Here is a 20,634-nt window from a genome sequence, read left to right on the forward strand (position 1 = left end):
CATAAAAAATATAAATTTTTATTATGAAACTTTGAATATTATTAAAAATCTAATATTTTCCTTAAATTTTGGATAACTGCGAACTAAATATAAAAATCAAATATTCAAAATTAAATTTGTAAAAAAAAAAAATTTAGGTTCTTAACTAAATGCTCCCTTTAAAGAAAATTACTTAATACTTATCATTGAATTCTACTTATCCATGACACAGAAAGGTACTTCTTCTTTTTAAATTTTCATTTAACAATTTTGAAAAAAAAAAAATCAGAAAAGGCCAATATTTCTTCACCTACTTCTCTAGATTTCAGGTCCCCGTTTTTTGTTCCCGCGTGCATAACACGTGCCAGAAGTTAATGACTTCCAATTTTTTTTCTCTTTTAATTTGTTTCAAGTTTTAGATAAGAACTTGGAAAATTACAAGCTCTGACATAAGTCCCAAATTTATATACGAAGTTGTGGCAAACGAAGAGCCTCTCCTTTGTCCACCCTTCCTCAAAAAATCTCTCCCCAAAAATCCCAATTTGTATTTTTTCAACTTTCAAAATTCTGTTAAAATTATTTTATTTTTAAAATTTTTTTATTTTACATATTGGGAATCTCTATCAAATGAAGTATGTAAATTACGAACTTCAGCTTACCAACCTCATTACATTTGCAGATGGAAGGCAATGATAATTCCAACCCTAAGGTATTCTTTATTTCCTCCTATCTTTCTCTTTTCTCTCTCTTTTTTTTTTTCTTTTTTTAATTTTAGTTGAGAAGAAATTTATTTGACTTCATTTTTCTTTGCTACTCTTTTTTTTGAAATCTGGGTTCTCTTTAGTTTATTTTGTTAATGCATGATTGAATTATGTTTTGGGTTGATTTTTTTTTCAGTCATGTTTTATCTGACTTTGTTAGAAATTAGTGTTATTTCACAAGTTAGAAGTTTACTAATGGAACTGTTATTGTTGGCATTGGAAATGTTGTTGAATAGAAAATTCTTTTTGTGAAATAATAAGAAGGAAGAACTGAGAAATTAAAATAAAAAAAAAAATAATGATGGTGGGTTTAGTTTAATTGCTGGAAAAATATTGCAAACGATAGATTAGAATATTATTTTCATTTTTTTAATGAGAATTGTCGATTTATTTATTCTCTGATTAGGTCGAAGTTTATATATTTCATTCGAAATTTCTCTATATATATATATATTGGTTATCCGATTATGATGAACGAGATTCACTTTCTTATGGAAAATGCTGGCAAGTGGCAATTAACAAATTCCCAGCATTTTATGGTACTATTTGGATTTTGGAATTCATAATTATTTGGTCCTGTGCTTATTATTGAACTACTCTATGTTGCTCACTTAACCACACTTTGTGATAAATGGTATAATTTACTAAGTGAAAGTTGTTCTAGCAATGCATTTATAGGTTACGTTTGTTAAGGGAATCATAAAGTTGTTCACTGCCTTAAATCTGGAAAAAGGGATGCTATACAGTGTACTGCCTTCTTGACTTGATCTATTGCTGAGTGGATAGTGCTTTCGTATTTCAACAGCATTTGGTAGTTTACTTCATGCATTACATTTGTGTGCTTCCTTTATTGCTTTGTTGGTGTAGAGAATGTCTTGAGGCAGTAGCCGTTAGATGTCGTAAGATGTATAGTCATATTTGTGTTCATGCCTTTCACTGGCGCCTCTTATGAGAATATTCGCATAATTTTGTCTGTTGTCATGTAAAGCTGCTGTAGCTTGTAAGCTATTCCTTTCTTCAGTTCAAATACTTTTGTGCTTTCAACTGGCTTCTGGTTTTATTAGTTCATTTATCTGATGCATATATTTGCATAGTAGCACTTTTCAGAATAAACAAAATAAGCTTATGTATACACTTTCTTGCTGTTTCTGCTATTTTTTTATTCATGCACGTGCAAACTATATGCACAAACAATTATTATAACCTTTCCATTAACGTGAACAATGGCTATGCTAAATGACATGCAATCCCCTCAACTCCGTCCCCTTATTCCCCTCTTCTTCTTTTTCTTTTTTGGAAGGGGCGGGAGGGGCTAGTAATGTATAGTTCCTTGAGATTAGTGTTAATGCTGTATTGTTCGGCAATTTCTTTAATATTAACAGTTATCAATTTTTGTCCTCTTATCTAATTGAATCAAACAAGGCCTTGTTGTGCTACAATCTGTGTTAGGTCTAAGTTGGACATTTTAACCAGGGTGTATACCATATACATACCATCTCTTTTTACCCGATGTTTAGATTCTTTGTTTCATTTCACTCTATAGTTAACTCAGCATGTATCTTATAAATAGTTCTAATTTCTATTCAAGGATTACTATAAAATTTTGGAAGTTGATTATGATGCAACTGATGAGAAGATTAGGTTAAACTACCGGAAGCTTGCACTGGTCAGTGCTCTCTCTCTTGTTTTCCTTTTAACTCTTTTTATTTCTTGCCATTGATTCATGTATAGGTTTTTAAAATTTTGTTTCATTTAACAGTTCCTTTGTTTAAATATTATTGAGTTGACTGGAGAATGTCTTACGATGTTGCTACAGAAGTGGCATCCAGATAAGCACAAGGGTGATATTGCTGTTACTGCAAAGTTCCAAGAGATAAATGAAGCTTACAAAGGTAATTTTTATGCTTGGCTGGAACAAAAGATTCACATTCTATGAGCCATATGATTCTGTTAAGTATAAGTGCAATGTAATCAGTCACCCAATCATGGGATTTATAGTTCTCTGATGTAGGCTTTTCAAGAGCACATCACATTTAACTATGTATAATATATAATGCTGATATCTTATGATCTTTTCTTGTCATTATACCCTTTTGCAGTGTTAATTGATCCTGATAAACGCTTTGAGTATGATTTAACTGGAATACATGAGATTGATAAGTATACTTTACGGGTAAGAATTTATGTCAACCTATATGGTATCATAGTCTGTAATTGTCAACTTACGTTTCTTTAGGTATAATTGGTTGATGCCAAATTCTAATGGTTTAGGAAACTCTGCAATTGTGATGCAGGAATATCTTGCCAGATTTAAGGGAATGATTCTTACTTGCAACGGGCTTGGTATTAGTCATACATCAATGTGGTAATTCTTTCGACTTATTTTTTTTTCTTTCTTTCTTTTGGTGGGAGAGGGTTGTAAGAGGCGATTATACATGTCATTAGAATGACTCTTTTTATGTAAAACTTCTACGGAAAAGGATCATTCTCATATCTGCTTTACTAGAACTTCACCTCATCTCGGTGATGAGCCCTTTCTTAATATATATTAATCTTCTGAACACTAAAAGTGTTGAATTGCCAATAGCCGTGTGGTTTGTTGGTAGAGTGCTGGAGTCTTAATTTCACAGGATTCATTCCTTGACAACCTCAAAATTCCAAAAAAGAAAGTGTTGACTTAAGCAAATTTGAGTTTTGACAGACTATGATTGTTTTTATGCCTAGAGCAAAATATAAGGACTGAGCATATGGCACATAGTATGGTTTTTAACACTTTCCTACTGATGCTTATAAATATATATAAATCTCTAGTGTAGGTGTGTGATAGAATATAAAGGTAGATGTTGACATTAATATGGATGCCATGTGGAGAAGCACCTATATGAATCTAAAGTTTAGAGCTGTAGGGTGATAAAAATGATAAATTGCTATGAAATTGCAATGATGATCAAGGGCACAAATCGATATATGCTGAAACAAAGTCGTGTGTGTTGATATTCAGAGACTTCAACCCCTAATCAAATTTTTGGGCTTTAGGTTTGCAAAATAATTGCCTTATATGGCATACTTATGAAGGTATTAAAACTTTGGAACTTCAGTTATGTTGACTTGTTTGCTCTGGTCTAAGGGTTTAGGGTTTAGTCTTATGAAGGTATTAATATGAATATGCATTTAATCTTTGATTTGTTTTCTTTTATATATATAGTTTTAATTGAAAGAGGGAAGAAAATGTAGGAAAAACAGTAGGTGTAGCATTTAATGATTTAAGACATAAATTTAACAACCATTTATGTAACTTATATGCTGCAAAATAGCAATGAAAGCTAAAACAGTATATGATGAAAAGGTTTAATGTTTGTTAGCTATAATAGAAATGAAAAATGCAAAGAGGTTGTAAGAGGCTGTGTTTTTGGAGATGTGACTTCTCATCTGAGTTTTCTTTAACAGATTATGGTATGTCATTTGTTGCTAGCCTAAAAGTCTATGGGGGTAGGAGAAATGGTTTGAGTTAAAATGAGGGAGTGGTGGTAGGCTGATATGTCCAGCAATAGCACTTAGTTGTAATTTGGCACGATAATTATGCATTTCTCACAATTGATGAGACTATAGTATACAAAATTCCTCGACTGGCAAAAGTGCACCTCTTAATGATTTTGAAGCTGCCTTATTGGTTGAATTGAAACTTGAAAGGACGGTGTTGTGTTTGTACCCATAGAAATGGAATTGTGTGTGCTTCCTCTAGTTCTCTGTACGCTAAAGAGTGACAGAAATGTTCTATCTGCGGTGATGCTCAACTAAATAATTGATCTTAGAAACCTTTAAATATGGAGGTCTGGTTTGAACATCTTCGGATAGTGGCTATCCTAATCTTATCTTGAATGAACTTAAAATTTTTTTATCTTATTAACCCCCTTGTTAAAAGTACTTTTTCCTGCTATTTATAAGTTGTATCTTGTTTTCCTTTTGCAAATTTCTTTATTAGTATAAATTTCATAATCCCATGAAGACAATATTTGATGGCTGTAATATGCTCTACATATTGAACCAACTCCAAAGTCAAGAACTTTTGTAGTTCACTATCACTATACAGTTCATGATCAGTGGAAGTGCTTGAAGTTCAAATTGTTTAAATGCTCGTTCTACCTGTTCCTCCTTCCAAATGCCCAAGCAGACCATAAATTTTTACCCTACGTTTCTCCCCTTCACTAGTTTGAATTTGATGGCAGTAACTTTTATCACTGCCAGAAACTAGCTTCTCGGTCGATGATGCATTAGTTGATCCTAAACTAAAATTGATAGGAGTTTTACTGACTTTCTATTACAATTGTTTATGGTACTAATATCCTTGTACGTTAATGCAGGACACAGCAACTAACAGAAACAAATGAATTTGCTGATGAATAAGGTTAGCTCTTATCATTCATTACCGATTTCGAAGATTGCCTTGTTTTTTTTCTTAGTGACTCAGAAATATAGCTGAACTTGACGTGCCAACGTCATACGATTGACAGGGCCACTGTATGAACTGAAAGGAATAATGATATCGATCTTTTTGAACTTATCGAAGCTGAAAATGCATCTCATCTTCTTTGTATTATTACATCTTCAATTATTGGCACAATCTCAATCGAAATTAGGCACATCATCGAGTAGAAGAGACTGTTCAAGCTGATGTGAGATGTGTTTCAATGAGGCATGGTCTAGCTTGTATGAGTTTGATAGAGTAACCAAATGTATAATTGATTTAATAGTTTAGACATGGCATTACTGATACTGCCATCTTACCTATCTAAATTTATGTCGGGAGTTCTTTTCCATTGCATCTTCATTTCTTTCTGTTTGTTTCTTCAAATGACTGTACATTTGCCAAGTTTAATGCTAGAACATGATGTGATAATGTTGGAATGGTATAGGATCACCAACAAAATTATATTCCATGAAAACAGAGTTTTTTTTTTAACTAGTCATAACTCTCTCTACTTGTTAATTTAATTTTATCAGTTGACCTGACAATTAAGATAAAACATGAAAATGATACAAAAAACATATAAAAGTGACTCAATATTTCTATAATTTTGATCAAAAGTTTACTAGTTTGGTAAAAATAAAACTATGGGTTTCATGTTTAACGTATTAATATGAATTATAATATAATAATTTTTATATTTTATATATATTTAACAATAAATAGATGTACGAAAAAAAAGGTAATCCACCTTGAATTTGAGGAGTTTTGATTCAATTTGATCTTTTAGGTTTTTTTTTTTAAATTGAGTATCAAGTTGAGTTTGAAAATATAAAAAAAAATAAAAATTAGATCAGAGTCAAATTTTAAGTAAATTCGTTTTTAAAGATTTCAATTATATATATAATTATTTTTTAATTATTTATTTAATTTTATATTTATATATTTATATTTTAAAAATAATATTTTATTAATTTTAAATCGATAGAATCATATATAATTTTATATAATATTAAATTAAATTTAAATTAAAAAATATAAAAAATTATTAAATAAAATCAGATTTAAAAGAACAAAAATTTAAAAAGATTTGATCTGTTACTATCACTAGATTCGAATAGAGTAAATGAGTTTCTTCAACGATCATGTTAGGGCAAAGCAAATATACAATCTGACGAGAATTGTGTATTTTTTGTCTGTTATTTTGTTTGTTTCTGATTTAGATGTCTGCTTTTTTTTTTTTGTTTCCCATAACCGAAGAAAAATGGTGTTGTTTTTGTCTGACTTATTGGTTTTGTCACTCGCAAAAAACCATCAGCTGAGTGTGAAAGCAACTGCCTGCCGCCCACTTGTCCACTTGTGTATGTACGTGTCATCCAAATGTGAAAACCATTGTTGTAAGTAAAGTAATCAATAATAAATTAATAAAATGGTAATAAAATTTTCAATAATTGCGGCTCCTTCACCATTTTATTAAATTAAATTGCGTGGTGGCATTTCGCCCATCATATCCCAGAATCTTATAGACCCTACTGAAAAATAAATAAATAAATTAATTAATTTTTAATGGTAAAAAAGAAACAATTATTCTAGAAAAAAAAAGTTCGGACCAAGTAGAAACAACAAGGTATGTTTAATTTTATTTATATTTTTATGAAAAAAAGATTATTATGATTCTAAATTTCATTTTAAGTTTAAATTTGTATTATTTTTTATTAATTTTTATTGCAAATTCGATAAATGAATTTATGTGAACATTAAAGATTGCAATTTTAATTAAAAAAAGTAATGCTCAAAAATATTTTTTTAATTCAAAATTAATTTAATTAATTTATATAATTATTTTTAAAATAATATTTAATAAATATAAAATATAAATTTTTACGTCAATAATTTTTTAATTTTAAATTATGATATTTTTTATATAAAAATAAATAAATTTTTAACACACTTCGTAGTTTAATCAGAGTCTAAAAGAAGTCATTATTTCTTTTGACTAATTGAGATAAAAAAAAATTAGAACTCAACTTTTTTTTTTCAGAAAAAATCGAATTTAAATGATATCTCAATCGTTGTTATATCATTTTATTTTAATTAAAGAGACATAAAGAATCATTTTTAAAAGTTTTAAAAAAGAGTCATGATATGACGAATCCACTTCTTAGTGCAACCGTATTTTTTCTTTTAGTGCAAAACCATTTGAGAATCTCAATGGCCAAAGTATGATCTTGAAAGAGACGCCTTCATAAATATTTATAATTTAGTTGATGATTTATACAACACAAAGTATAGATTCGAAGATAATAAATTATCATGAAATTTTAAAATAATTGAAAGAATATATGGAATCTTATACTTTTTAGAATATATGGAAAATTTTATATTTGGGGTTACAAAACAAAGCACAATTAAAAAAAAAAAAACAATGAAAGTTAAGAAATATAATTAATAATTTAGGGGGAAAATGGAAGCATGAATTTTTAAGAATAACATACAATGAAAAAGATGCCCTTTGGACATTGCGAAACAAGAAAGAAAGCAAACTAGACTAAAGGGTTAATTTTATCGTAAGTTTAATTAAGAGAAATGTTAAAGTGTCCAACAATCTGATTATCTAATTATATATGAGAAATCTATGTTCATAAAATTTATTATTTATTGCTTTTATGTCATTTGTAAATAATCGGATTGTCGAACAAAATTACATTACCCTAAAATTATTATGGTATGGAAGTAATCGCCTTGACACTTTTAAGGTCTAAGTATGCTTCCTTGTTAAAGTTTGAATTAATAAAACATTTTGAAAGTTTCAAATTTTTATAGTCCTCATTAAACATTATCATTGAAATTTTTTAATTTCATAAATAAAATTAAAAATTAACACGTATAAACATATATATGTATAAACTATAGAAGCACATATATAATCGTAAGTATAAATTAATTAATTAAAGAGAAAAAAAATTTAAAATGATACTTTTTATCAAAAATAAAAAAAAAATTGAGTAAATATGTAACATCGATTAGGTTAAAACAAAGCACCATAAACTAGGAAAAAATTATTAGGAGTTAGGGCATGTTCCGATCCCACATTGTTAGGAAATTGTATAGCTTGATGCTATTTATAGTAAGAAGAATTTAAGGTGCGAAATCACTATTCTTTGTTTATGTGAACAATATTGTATATATAAATAGTGACAAACTCTTTACCGTTCGAATTTACCTTCACAAAAATATTAAATAGCAATAGAGAACATAAAAAACACCGACAACATACGTGATTCGGCATTATGCTTACGTCCACAAGCACGCAAAGAAAACAATCAGAACAAAAATTACAATGGCTACACTAGCCCTAAACAGTAACATTTTAATAAGCACTCACTCTCTAATATTATATAAGTGTTTCCACGTAGACACTACAAACCTCAAAATATATTGCCACTCTTTAACTATATAGCACACCTATTTTAAAATTTTTTTGGTGCTCTCTCTAGGCTTTTAAAGCCATTTTCAAGCATCCTAGGCACATTTCAACTTTTGCACCTTTAGCCTATTTATATGCAAAATTTTTCATGTTTATTGTAGTAATATATTATCACTGTAGCAGCGACGGTACTGTAGCATGTAGTGTACATGTCAAAAGTTATTGCACCAAAATTTTTACGAAATTCTAGATATTCTATCTTTCTAACTTTTCAACGATACTGTATCAGGTGGTGATACAACAGCACAAATCAAAAAATATATATTTTATATTTGCTAGAATTTTTTAGTCATTTTTCAACAATCTTCGAAAATTTTCACCAAATTAATTTCTTTGAGATAAATTTTTCTAATAATCAAAAGAAAAAAAAAAAAACATAAAGATACCTTACTACCACACCTTGTCATATGCTCCACCTTTTTGCTCACACTTGTTCTAACATTGCAAACAACTCTTTAACTACTCCATTGATCTTACACCATCTCATCACGTCGTCCCCGAGCCAATGAAGAATTTAACATTATACCTTCTAACACCCAATGTGTACTCATGAGTTTTACCATTTCTACTATCAAGTTTACCATAATCGCTTGAACCAAGAAACCACAATGATGTTTATTAAAACTCAAACTAACCTATAGAGTTCGAATAAACCTTACATTAGATGGCATACCAACTAATAATATAATAAGAAACAAGTAGCTTCCACTTTATCACTTTGCAAAAATATCAAGAGTAAAATTAACATGGCATAATTTTGCTTTAATCAGAGAGAAGCATTCCATTTTGCAACTATTGTGTTACATCAGTATTTTGTTAACAGTGTGATTTTTCACAACACAATTCATGTAAAATTTTTTTCCAATCTTTCTCTAGACAAACCATGGACTTAGTGCACAATTGGTAGTCTTTTTACAAAATCCAAAAAATTACCTAAAAGCATGGAATGCAAACACTCTTCTTACAGAACAATTGAATACTTATTCAATAAATCATCTTGTGGCAAACCTTTACAGATGTAACTTGAGATTAACACATATAACTTGAACTTACCATGTCTTTATAACTAGTAAGATCGAATCTCAACTATGATGAATCACCAACATTAGTTTTGCATGACATAGCCAACACAATGCTTGTATTAGGTTAACTCCCCCTTAAACAACAACATTTATATCGATTTAAAAGATGATTGTCACCACATCATTTGGTTAATGTAGTCTCCATTCTCTCATTCATTGCTAACACCCTTATTGGATACAAACCTCTATCATTTTAATTTAAACTTTGTTGCTAACATTCTATCCCATGTAAAAGAACTTTCAAATGCACCAAAATAATATCCAGCCTTTGATACCACTTGTTAGAATCAGGACATACTTCGATCTCATTTTGTCAGGAATCAATATAGCCTAATGCCATTTATAACGAGAAGAGTTCAAAGTGTGGAACCACCATTCTTACTTTCTGGGATTATACAAGTGCTTCCCACTATCTTAAGATAGACACTATAAACCCCAAAATATATTACCATTTCAACAAGAATTCGTTCATCGAGATTATATAAATGCTTCCATTATCCTAAATAGACATTATAAAACCCAAAATATACTATCACTCATCAATTACATGACACACCTTTTTTGACACTTCTTTTGGTGCTTGTGTCACAGGTCGAGATTTAAGCTTCGAATCCGTGCGGCTTCGAGACCCGGGTATTCACCCTTTCGGCGTTTCAGATCAACCTTCTGCCACGGTTTACATCCTTGTGAGGTATTATCCGCTCTGGCCCTTCTGGCCTCACGGTTTTATCCTACAAAAGGCACCTCACAAGACGGAGATGGTGTAAATCCTTTTATACTCCAGTGACCTTTCTATTTTGTTCGATGTGGGATTCAAGATTCTCCTTTAGGTCCGTGACATTCTCCCGCACCCAACCTCGTGACGCCCTCGTCACGGAGTTTGGTCACTCTGCCTACCTCCCTCGAGGTGCTTGGCGTGGATCGAACGGTTTTAGGGTTGGCTCTGATATCACTTGTCACGGGTCGAGACTTAAGCTCCGCACCCATGCGGCTCCGGGACCCAGGCATTCACCCTTTCGATGTCTCAGATCAGCCTTCTGCCATGATTCACACCCTTATGAGGTATTGTCCGCTCTAATCCCCTTGATCTCACGATTTTGTTTTACAAAAGGTACCTCACAAAGCGAAGATAATGTGAACTATTTTATACTCTAATAATCTTCTTATTATATTCGATGTAAAATTTAAAACTTCCTTTTAAATTCGTGACACTTACACCCTACTTTTTAAGCCATTTTTAGGCATCCCAAGGGACATTTCAGCTTTTGCACTTTTCAATTTATTCATATGCAAAATTTTTGTGTTTACTGTAGCAGTCTATTGTCACAATAGCAATCTATGGTTACTGTAGCCGCAGCAGTACTATAACACGAGATACACATATCAAAAGTTATTGCATTAAATTTTGCACAAAATTCTAGATATTTTATCTTCTCAACTTTTCAACGATACTATAACAAGCGATAATACTATAACACATCAAAAAATACATATTCCGCATTTGTTAGAACTTTTTAATCATTTCTTGACAAAAATCCCTTTCCAATTCTATATATAATTAAGTAATACATTGTTTAGCTAACAAATGGGGGAGCTTTTACGAGTATCCATAGGATTATTACAAAGTCATTGTCTTATTGAAGATAGAAAGAGCCAATAGCCTTAGGGAATATGAAAGGAAAAGAATCTCTTCGGTCTTGTTTTCAATTGTAAGGTTCGAAGCGTATGCGCTCATGAAAGAGTCAACTTTTTCTTTTTTTTCTTTTTTTTTTTTACGAAAGACATTAATTAATTTGAAAATAAGAAACGACATTACAAATATTTAAATTTAAATGTCAAATGACATCTTTTAATAATAGACATATGAATGAATTTTGTCTTTTTCTTTTTTGTTTTTAACTTTCTTTTACCAATCAATAATAATAATATACAAAATAATGACAATATTGTAAAAGAATGCTGAAATTTTTCCATATCTTGCAGAATATACGGATATATATGATGGACCTATTTTAATTTAATTCAGTCAAACTGCATTTGGAGGCTAAAATTTTGGACCTAAACATTAGAACTTGGTAGTGAAATGAATTTTTCTTTGAAGTTTTTAAACTGAAATGTTCACCATGAAAAACCTACCCATGCAAAATTTATAATACAAAATAAATGCCAACAATTTGGAGAAAATTCAATCTTTTTCTCATCTGGAATTTCTTCACTATTCCAAAATTACACTATCACCAAGAAAAAACCCAAACCGGTGAAAATTTCGTAACAAAATACAAACATTACAACATCCAAATTTTATTTCAATTTATTTTATGAATTAATCAGAAGGAGAAGAAATAAAAATCCTTATATGATCCAAGAAACTGAGATTTTGAGGCCTATCTTTTCTTTTCACATAACCTTTGGCTTCTTTCTCCGAATATATCCAAAACCCTTTCCTTCCATTCCTCTCCCACATCTCCTTCTCGTAGCTCTTGTGTGCGTAATACGCCTCCGCCGCGCACGTTAGGTCCCCGGAGCACGTTAACAACTCTTCCTTGTTCTCTTTGTTCCCGCTTTCGTTCCCGTCGGCGGCTGGCATCAGCTGAATGGGCAGCCGCTCGTAATGCCCCCGACTCGTGCCTTCCAACTCGTCGACGCGGGCGAGTCCCCGAGCCGACACGGCGTACAACTCGCCCGTGACTTTGTGCCCCGAACCGGGCATGTTGAGGAGGAAAGGGACGCGGTAGGGCCCGCAAACGAGAGGGTATTTCTCTACGGTTTGGTAGGTGCCTTTGAAAACGGCGTCCCCGGTTCGCATCAAATCTTGAAGAAGCACGTGATTGGAAAAGCCCCGTTTCAAGGTACCGTACGTGAAAATGAGGTTCACACAACTATCGTTGTCGATACCCATTATCTTTCTTTCTCTCTTGCAATGATGAAATGGGTGTGGTGGTGTTTGGTTGAGTAGAAACTGAGGGAAAACTGAAGGGAAAAATAGAGGATTTGGAACTGGTGGTTGAGTGAGGTGTTCTATTTATAGAAGGATGCCCGTTTGATTGGTTATGAATTTTAACCGTTAAAATTTCTCTCCCAGGAATGTACGGAGGGTGAAATCAGTTAAAAAAAAAATGCAAATGGTAAAATTTGTTGTTGCCGTAAGATGCACATGCAATCCCATTAAACGATTTACACAACGTTCCGTACGAGCTGATTTCGTTTAGATTTTTTTTATCCTATACATACAACTTTTTTTATTCTAATACGACACCGTGTACAACATCTTTCACGAACTACAAGATGGTGTTAACAATTATTTTGTTCAACGAAAACCCTTTTGTTTCTTTTTGTCCACACGTCATAAATAAAAGCATTTCAAGCAATTTTAAAAATGACAATCATAAAAGATTTATCATTAAAATTAAATTTAATTAGATTTAAGAATTTAAAATATGATAATAAAATATAAAAATGATATAAATAAAAATATAAAAATAATATAATTTAAAATTTTAAAAAAATTATAAATAAATTTAATAAAATTAATAAATTATATTTTATATTTTTATATTAATATAAATTATAATATATAATTTTTATATAAAATATGATATAAATATAATATTTTATATTACATGATAACATGAATACAAAGAGATTCGTTTTGCCAGTTTCGTTAAAAAAAAACAAAGGAGTAACTCCGGCTAATCAGTCTGGGTGTGATGTCAAAGAACTGAAGGAGTTAATTTTGAAAGCAGGAGACGTGAAGGCAAGGGCCGTCTGAAGTGTGGATGTTACCCAAATGATGAGTAACGGCGCTCTTTCATTATCAGTTCCAATGGGCTACTTGGCGTTGGCGGTGTGTCTCTGATAAAGACAAAACAACAAGCATAAACAGAGTTGATTGTTGATAACTCATTACTTCCAACTCAAAAACACACAGATTCAATTCTTCGACGGTATTAGGCCCCACAACACATTATATCAGAGTAGGTAAATGAATACATATATTTCTCTTCAAAATTATTGAAAATAATTGCAGAACTTAACCTTGTGAATGATGGGGTTGATGAAGACCCGCAAATTGCTCCATGATAGAAAAAAAAAAAAGTACTTGAAAACAGAAAGAAAAAAAAGTCTTGGTTTCAAATTGCTACCGTTCATGAAAAATGGCATTTCCAGTATCTGTTCTGCATCAAGGCTGGTTCAGTCGATCCCTTTTATCATACAGCTACGAAGTTAATGGTGGAACTGAATATGGCTGCGGTTGTCGAAAACATCGATCATCCCCACATCAGTGCATGGACAAATGCCAAGGCATGAAAAAACTGAAGATCAGCAAACCGCAGATTGGCTCAATCATTAAGATTGTTCCATGTCAAAAGGGGATTATATTACATAAACCATCTTAATTGTATCCATATATGATATTTTTAAAAAATTTTAATTTTAAATAAGAATGAGAGTTAATATGTGAAATATTGTTAATGTAATTTTTTAATTTTATAAACGAAATTAAAAAATTGATACATGTTCGAATTTTTTCATTAATTTTTATTTTTTAAAATATAGTTTAAAAGATATATGTATCATCTTATTAATCTCGTTTATAAAATTTAAAAATTTTATTAAATAAAATAATTTTTCATAAGTATAATACTTAAATCATCCAAATTATTAATGTAAAAACTTATAAAAAAACATGTGAGAAAAGTTGGTTTATGTAAGGATTAATGAACTGCATCAGCTATGAGGTATTATTTGTTCTGAAAATCCGATCATTTGTCTTCCCAATATCCGAAAATCCGCAAATTGCTGTTTCTTGAATAATAAAATTACAATTTATCCAAAAAAAATAAAAAAGAAAACCCTGTCGGCCGTGACCGTCAAAGATGGGCTCAGCAATTTGCTTCAATAGTAGGCCCAAAGTAAACACAAACTAACAATTTTTAACGGCCATTCTCATACTTCACCATCATCACTTCCAGATTCTTCCTCGTTGGATAGCCTTACAAGCAAGGTCAGTCGGCTCTAATTAAACAAACCATGCCGATTCTTTACCGAATTAATAATCTTCTCACCGAGTTTGTTCGGATCCAACTCGGTATTAACTCAATCGATCAATTGTAATAACCCCCCTTTAAGAAAAAAAAAAAAAAAAAACCTCTATTCTATGCAATTGACATATAATTTTTGTACATATCAATTTTTTAGACTCATTGGGTCTTGTCATGAGGTGTTAACGTATATTGAATTTTTGGCTTGTATTACATTCAAGATGAAAATTTTGTAAATTCAATATAAATTTTTATTAAGATAATCGTCATTCTAAAATAAATTAATCTCTCTTTACATAAACTTCTAGGTAAAATTTTTTTTTTCCTCTCATTAATTATCTACAGTTTAAATCTGACAAGTCTTCAATTGCTAAAATAATTCAGTAATAAATTTTTTTGAAAGGACAGATATTGACAAGCAAAATATTTTTCATTTCATGACAGATGACTACCTGATGTTTAATAACTAAACAACCAATTTAATTTTGGCCAAAAAAAAAAAAAAAGTTGAAAACATAAAGTAGGCATGAGCATGGTCACGGCCATACCCATACGGTACCCATGCCTGCGTGTATGTATTTATCTAGCACGTAGAAAAGCGACGTTTTATACACAAAATTAAGAAAAAAGTAGGCAGGCAGGTATAGAGATTACATGAGAGTGGATTGATTCTAAGATTGTACTGATTCAGCTTTATTATAGTGTCAGTGATAGTTCAAGTAATTTAGCAAAACATTTATTAAAAACATAAATACATTGCACAAATTTCTTTTTTAAAAAAATTATACGTTAATTCTACATAAACAAAAGTATTTTTTGTTGATTTTTTATTTGAATTATAAAATTAAAAAATAATATTTTTTATTATTTAACATTGAGATTGAATCAAACCAACTTTTAAACTCAAAAGCTACTTTTAAAAGTAATGTTAAACTATAATTTTTTTTTCTCTATTTCAGTTCTGCACCAACCTTGCTGGGTGAGAATCATGCAACTTTTTTTAAAAATTTATTCTCTCTAAATAAATCTCTTAGCATTAGTGCATTAGAAATATGCATAATCAGTGATAAACCCCAAATGAATTAATCCAATTAACAAAGAGAAACACACTTTTATTTTTTATCAGCTAAAATTTGAATTTTGTGTAAAGTATTTCAAAATTAATTAACTATGAACTCATCATCCTAAGATGACAAGTACATTTTTATAAGATATTTAAAAAAAGAAGATTAAATTTAGGTAAAACTTATAAATTATTCTTAACCATGTTATAAAAAAAATATTTGAGTGATAAATTTAAAAATTAAGAATATAATTTTATATTTAAATTTTAACAGTTTCCTTGTTTATAAATGTTTTTAATTTTTATTATTTATCTTGAATTAATTTTTTTACCTTTTACTTTTTATTTTTTTAAATTAAAAGGTATTCATCTAACAAAACTTTAATAATAGACGTGATGCAAAATATTTAATATATCATTTTTTTTCCCATGCATGCACCAACAACTCATATCATCTTCAAGAGCTTTCTAAAGGGAAATATTTTTTATAATTAAGATTATCAACATTAATCCTTAATCAATAAAATTAAAAAATTTAATATTTTAACAATAAATCACATCTGCTGGAAAAAAAAAATATTTGTTTCTATATTATATAAGCAATTGAGATGGCAATTCCAAAGGCCTAACTTTTAACCTCACCATGCAGATTTATGAACCATATCTTATACTACACGTCCAACACATGGCATTTTCATCCTCCTTGTATTACAGCTGATTCATTAGTTTTCCACGTGTCAAAATCTCTCGCTTCCACATTTCTTCGTTAGAAAGAACCCTATTCAAAGCCCTCGAATTGCAGCCGACCCCTGTACAAGTAAAAATACGTGAATTAAAAAAATCCGTAAAAAATAAATGAAAATTAAAAAAAAAAATTTAATAAGTACCTTGAAATAATGGCATCTAATATTTTTTGCTTTAGGCTCGGATAGAGGTTCGGTTGAAGACTTTAAGCCAAAGATGCCCCATCCACCACCCACCACTACAAAGCAACCCCACTTCCTTTTTTTCTTCTTCTCTCCTTTTTTCTCAAGGAAAAAAAAAGTTTTGCAAGAAAGTTCATCTTTTTTCTTTCTGCTCTAAATGATAAATATTGATCAAGAAACAATTGTTAGAGAAATCAAACAAAAAAGCAGAAGAATCATGGTTAGTATTTGATTCTAATGATATTATTATTGAGATGATGATGATGATGATGATGTTGATGATGATTTTGTTAATTTGATGATGAATAAATTTGGGTTCTAATTTAGGGAGGAGGAGGTCCAGATGATGATGATGATAAAGAGGATGTGAAGTGGCCGCCATGGCTGCGACCACTGCTTCAAACAAGCTTTTTTGTTCAATGCAAGCTCCATGCTGATGCTCATAAGAGTGAATGCAATATGTATTGCTTGGATTGCATGAATGGTTCTCTTTGTTCTCTTTGCCTTGCTTATCACAAAGACCATAGAGCTATTCAGGTAAGTTCCTATTTCTTTTTTTTCTTAACTCTGGTGAAGGAAAAGATAGAATAGAAGAGAGAGAGAGACAGAGAGAGGGGAAGAAATGTTTTGTTTTATAAGATTTTTTTGCCTAAAATTTTGGGTTGTAAACTGATGAGAATCTGTTTGAGTAACATATTCCATTATCGGAAGTAATCTGTCTTTGATTGTAGGAACAAAATTATATGAATTTGCATTGGTTTCAGCAATGTCATGTGCCTTTTTCCTTGGGGGGCTAGAGAAAAAGGCAGCAAGGCAATTGCTTTTTCCTTTTTTTTTCAATAGTCAATACAACTATTTGATACAGCATGAAGCCCTTGTCGATTATTTTCATTCATTTGACCAAATTTTTTGCTAAAATTTTGAGATGGAATTTTGCTGCAGATAAGGAGATCTTCATACCATGATGTGATAAGGGTTTCTGAGATTCAGAAATACTTAGACATAACAGGAATTCAGACCTACATTATTAACAGTGCCAGGATTGTTTTCTTGAATGAAAGGCCACAGCCTAGGCCTGGCAAAGGTGTCACCAATACCTGCCAAGTTTGTGAGCGTAGCCTCCTTGATTCCTTCAGCTTCTGTTCTCTTGGTTGCAAGGTAATTAATCCACATTTATCATTTATATTCCCCTAATTTTCTCCAACAAAAAATGGAGTTTTCATCAATTTTTTTACCCCATTTCCATTTATCTTCCATCCTAACATTTTTATGTCTGTAATTGAATTTATTTCAGATTGCTGGGACATCCAAAAACTTCATCAAGAGAAAGAAAATGTCTAGGGAAACGGACGGGTCAGATGCTGAGTCATTGAATGGTGTTAGCAATGGGAGTACAAAGAGCAAACGACAAAGCTTTACGCCGTCGACGCCACCGCCAACAGCCGTGAATTACAGGAGTGCAAAGAGGAGAAAGGGAGTTCCTCATCGAGCTCCTATGGGAGGTCTCATTATAGAATACTAATCATAGTCCTTTTTCTCTCAACCGATACAGCACGCCAATGTCAACATCTGAGCCTCGTGCCTTTGAGGCCGGTGTTGGTAACCAAATTATGCCAATCTTATATTGTACAGAGAAATGGGCAAAAAAAACAAAAAAAGAAAAAGAAAAGAAAAACCATAATAAAAAAAAATAAGGAAAATGAAGGCAAAAAAGAGATATTAGATCAGACTTTAAGATCAATAGCTTGATATGTAGGCTTTTACACTGTTTTTTACAGAACTTTTTATTATATTGTGGGGTTTAAACTGTGTATATATTTATATATAGAAGTTGCATGTATTATAAGAGAAAAATGTACTGTAAAAAATGAAATGAATGGAGTGAATGGACAATTTATATGGTACTGTTCCTACTGCTTGTGATGACATTCCTGTCTATGTGAAAGTACTGATCTTTTGTGAGGACACTGCCACCCAAAGCTTCTATTAAAGAGAGAGAGAAAAAAAAAAGTCTCAAACGCGACCAAAGGGCGCGTTGGAGTGGGTTTTGCAGGGTAAATTCTGGTGCTATTTGTTGTTGAATGAAAGTACTATGAATTATCTTTTTTTTTTTTCTTTTGAATAGTTTCAACACGTTTTCTCTCAAGCTAGTGTTGCTATACTACTGTAAAGTTTCGTTTTTTCTTTTTTTTTTTTTTTTCCTTTGAAAATGTGGTGAAATTTTTGCTTCATTTGGCATTTGGTAGTTGACGGTAAGGGATTAGAGATTAGTTAGGGGGAAAATGTCTTAACAGCATGAAGAGGAAGTGAAATTTGGATGTCAAATCACAGTTTTTTACATGGTTGATGTCTTTCCATTAAAATTCCTTGAATTAAATAAATAAGGGTTTCATCTGATTAAATATTGGTTTGGTGGTTTGATTTATTTGTTGATTTTTTTCTTGATGCATGTTGAAGATTGTTGGTGGAACTGTTTTTCTTTGTCAATTTATGTATATGAAAAATATTTTAAGAATAAAATTTTAAATGTATCAAATTAATATTAAAAAATTTTGAATATGCATAAAATCAATATGAAAAAATAAATTTTAAAACCGATTCGAAAAAAGATTAAATTTCATGTAAATTTCGAAAATATCTCTAATAATATTAAAAAATTATTATAATTGTAATTTATATTAATACATGCAATTCATGAAAAAAAAATTCTTAAAAAACCTTAGTTGTTCAAATCTGTGAAGATGAAAATGGAAACAAAAAGTCAATTAAGGCTGAATTAATAAGATTGGGAAATCATCTCTTTGAATTGATATCAAACAACTCCGATTTGATTTAACAATTACAAACAACACCCATAATACAATATTTAATTAATTAAGGATATATTTAGTGTATAAGGTAATGGATAAGATATAATAATAATCATATTATATTATGTTTAGTTTGTATATATATAAAAAAGATAATATTACAATGAGGAATAATTATTCTTTTGCAATAAGATGATTCAATTATTTTAAAATGGAGAAGATTATTTTTAATTCATGAGATTGAACTTATATATCATATTATACCCTTAAAACTTTCATTAATAATTTAAATTATATAAACTTTAGGAAAACATCATTTTAACAAATAAATAAATTATCTTATTCTAATTTTGCACAAATCAAAATAATATATTATGATATTATTTAATCTAATCCTATTTATAATATTATTTTATCGTATCTTATCATAATTTTATATACCAAATGCATGTTAAACTTTTAATGGTAGCATCAATAAGATAAATTAGCATGTAATGCATTTGGTAACCAAATTGTGATATTGGCATTTATTAAAAGATTTGGTCCAGAGAGCTTTCAAGGATAGTTCTTATTATTTATATGCATAATTATATAATAAACACATTTGATATATATAAGGAGGGATTAACTTATATTAGTATAAAATTTTTTAATTTTACATATTTTTCTAATCATTGATTTAATAGATTCAATAAATGAGACTAAACTTTTTTTTTTTTTTACTTATTTCTCTCATCTCTTAGATCTATATAAATTAATGACTAAGAAAATGTAAAATTCAAAAATTTTATACTGATATAAATTGATCATACCCCTTGATATATTTGTTATTATAAAAAAAAAAACTAACAAATATATCAAATTGAACAATTGTTACACTTTTAATTTTGCTTAATTTTTCTTTTATTTTAAGTGAATGTACCCAAGTGCTAGGCTTAAATGTCCATAAGTTTTAAGAAAGAACATAAAAAGTAGTATCATTATTTCTTTTATAAAAAAGGTTTTAATTTGGGAATAAG

At 30.2% G+C, this 20,634-nt stretch overlaps 2 protein-coding genes and 1 pseudogene across 3 annotated transcripts; 2 read left to right on the forward strand and 1 right to left on the reverse strand.

Annotated features, from left to right (window-relative positions):
• Nucleotides 1–374: 374 nt before the first annotated feature.
• Nucleotides 375–5,557, forward strand: LOC111295348 (uncharacterized). 2 transcript variants are annotated; one of them, XM_022888805.2, is made up of 7 exons: nt 375–688; nt 2,329–2,406; nt 2,500–2,632; nt 2,840–2,913; nt 3,035–3,105; nt 5,102–5,145; nt 5,252–5,557. In XM_022888805.2, the coding sequence occupies exons 1-6, from the start codon at nt 659–661 to the stop codon at nt 5,142–5,144; spliced, it is 429 nt and encodes a 142-aa protein (XP_022744540.2). In that variant the 5' UTR covers nt 375–658; the 3' UTR covers nt 5,145; nt 5,252–5,557. The 2 variants fall into 2 exon arrangements, with proteins under 2 accessions (XP_022744540.2, XP_022744541.2); XM_022888806.2 differs by having other exon boundaries at nt 394–688; nt 2,557–2,632.
• Nucleotides 5,558–12,038: 6,481 nt separating this feature from the next.
• LOC111295049 (putative gamma-glutamylcyclotransferase At3g02910 pseudogene) lies at nt 12,039–12,900 on the reverse strand (annotated as a pseudogene).
• Nucleotides 12,901–16,865: 3,965 nt separating this feature from the next.
• On the forward strand, nt 16,866–18,714 carry LOC111294266 (protein RGF1 INDUCIBLE TRANSCRIPTION FACTOR 1-like). The gene is made up of 4 exons (XM_022887522.2): nt 16,866–17,025; nt 17,133–17,342; nt 17,748–17,963; nt 18,100–18,714. Exons 1-4 carry the CDS (start codon nt 16,963–16,965, stop codon nt 18,325–18,327), a joined length of 717 nt encoding a protein of 238 aa, XP_022743257.1. The 5' UTR covers nt 16,866–16,962; the 3' UTR covers nt 18,328–18,714.
• Nucleotides 18,715–20,634: the final 1,920 nt, after the last annotated feature.

This window comes from Durio zibethinus, chromosome 14 (genome assembly GCF_047325235.1).
Source record: "Durio zibethinus cultivar Kanyao isolate XHJ-2024 chromosome 14, ASM4732523v1, whole genome shotgun sequence".
Classification (NCBI taxonomy): Eukaryota; Viridiplantae; Streptophyta; class Magnoliopsida; order Malvales; family Malvaceae; genus Durio; species Durio zibethinus.

Bases quoted from the DNA above. Each gene is read 5' to 3' on its own strand.
- LOC111295348 (XM_022888805.2), top strand. From the start codon at position 659: ATGGAAGGCAATGATAATTCCAACCCTAAG. The intron at 689-2,328 runs GTATTCTTTATT...TTTCTATTCAAG, and splicing joins ATGATAATTCCAACCCTAAG to GATTACTATAAAATTTTGGA. The intron at 2,407-2,499 runs GTCAGTGCTCTC...TTCATTTAACAG, and splicing joins ACTACCGGAAGCTTGCACTG to TTCCTTTGTTTAAATATTAT.
- LOC111294266 (XM_022887522.2), top strand. From the start codon at position 16,963: ATGATAAATATTGATCAAGAAACAATTGTTAGAGAAATCAAACAAAAA. The intron at 17,026-17,132 runs GTTAGTATTTGA...GTTCTAATTTAG, and splicing joins AAAAAAGCAGAAGAATCATG to GGAGGAGGAGGTCCAGATGA. The intron at 17,343-17,747 runs GTAAGTTCCTAT...ATTTTGCTGCAG, and splicing joins AAGACCATAGAGCTATTCAG to ATAAGGAGATCTTCATACCA.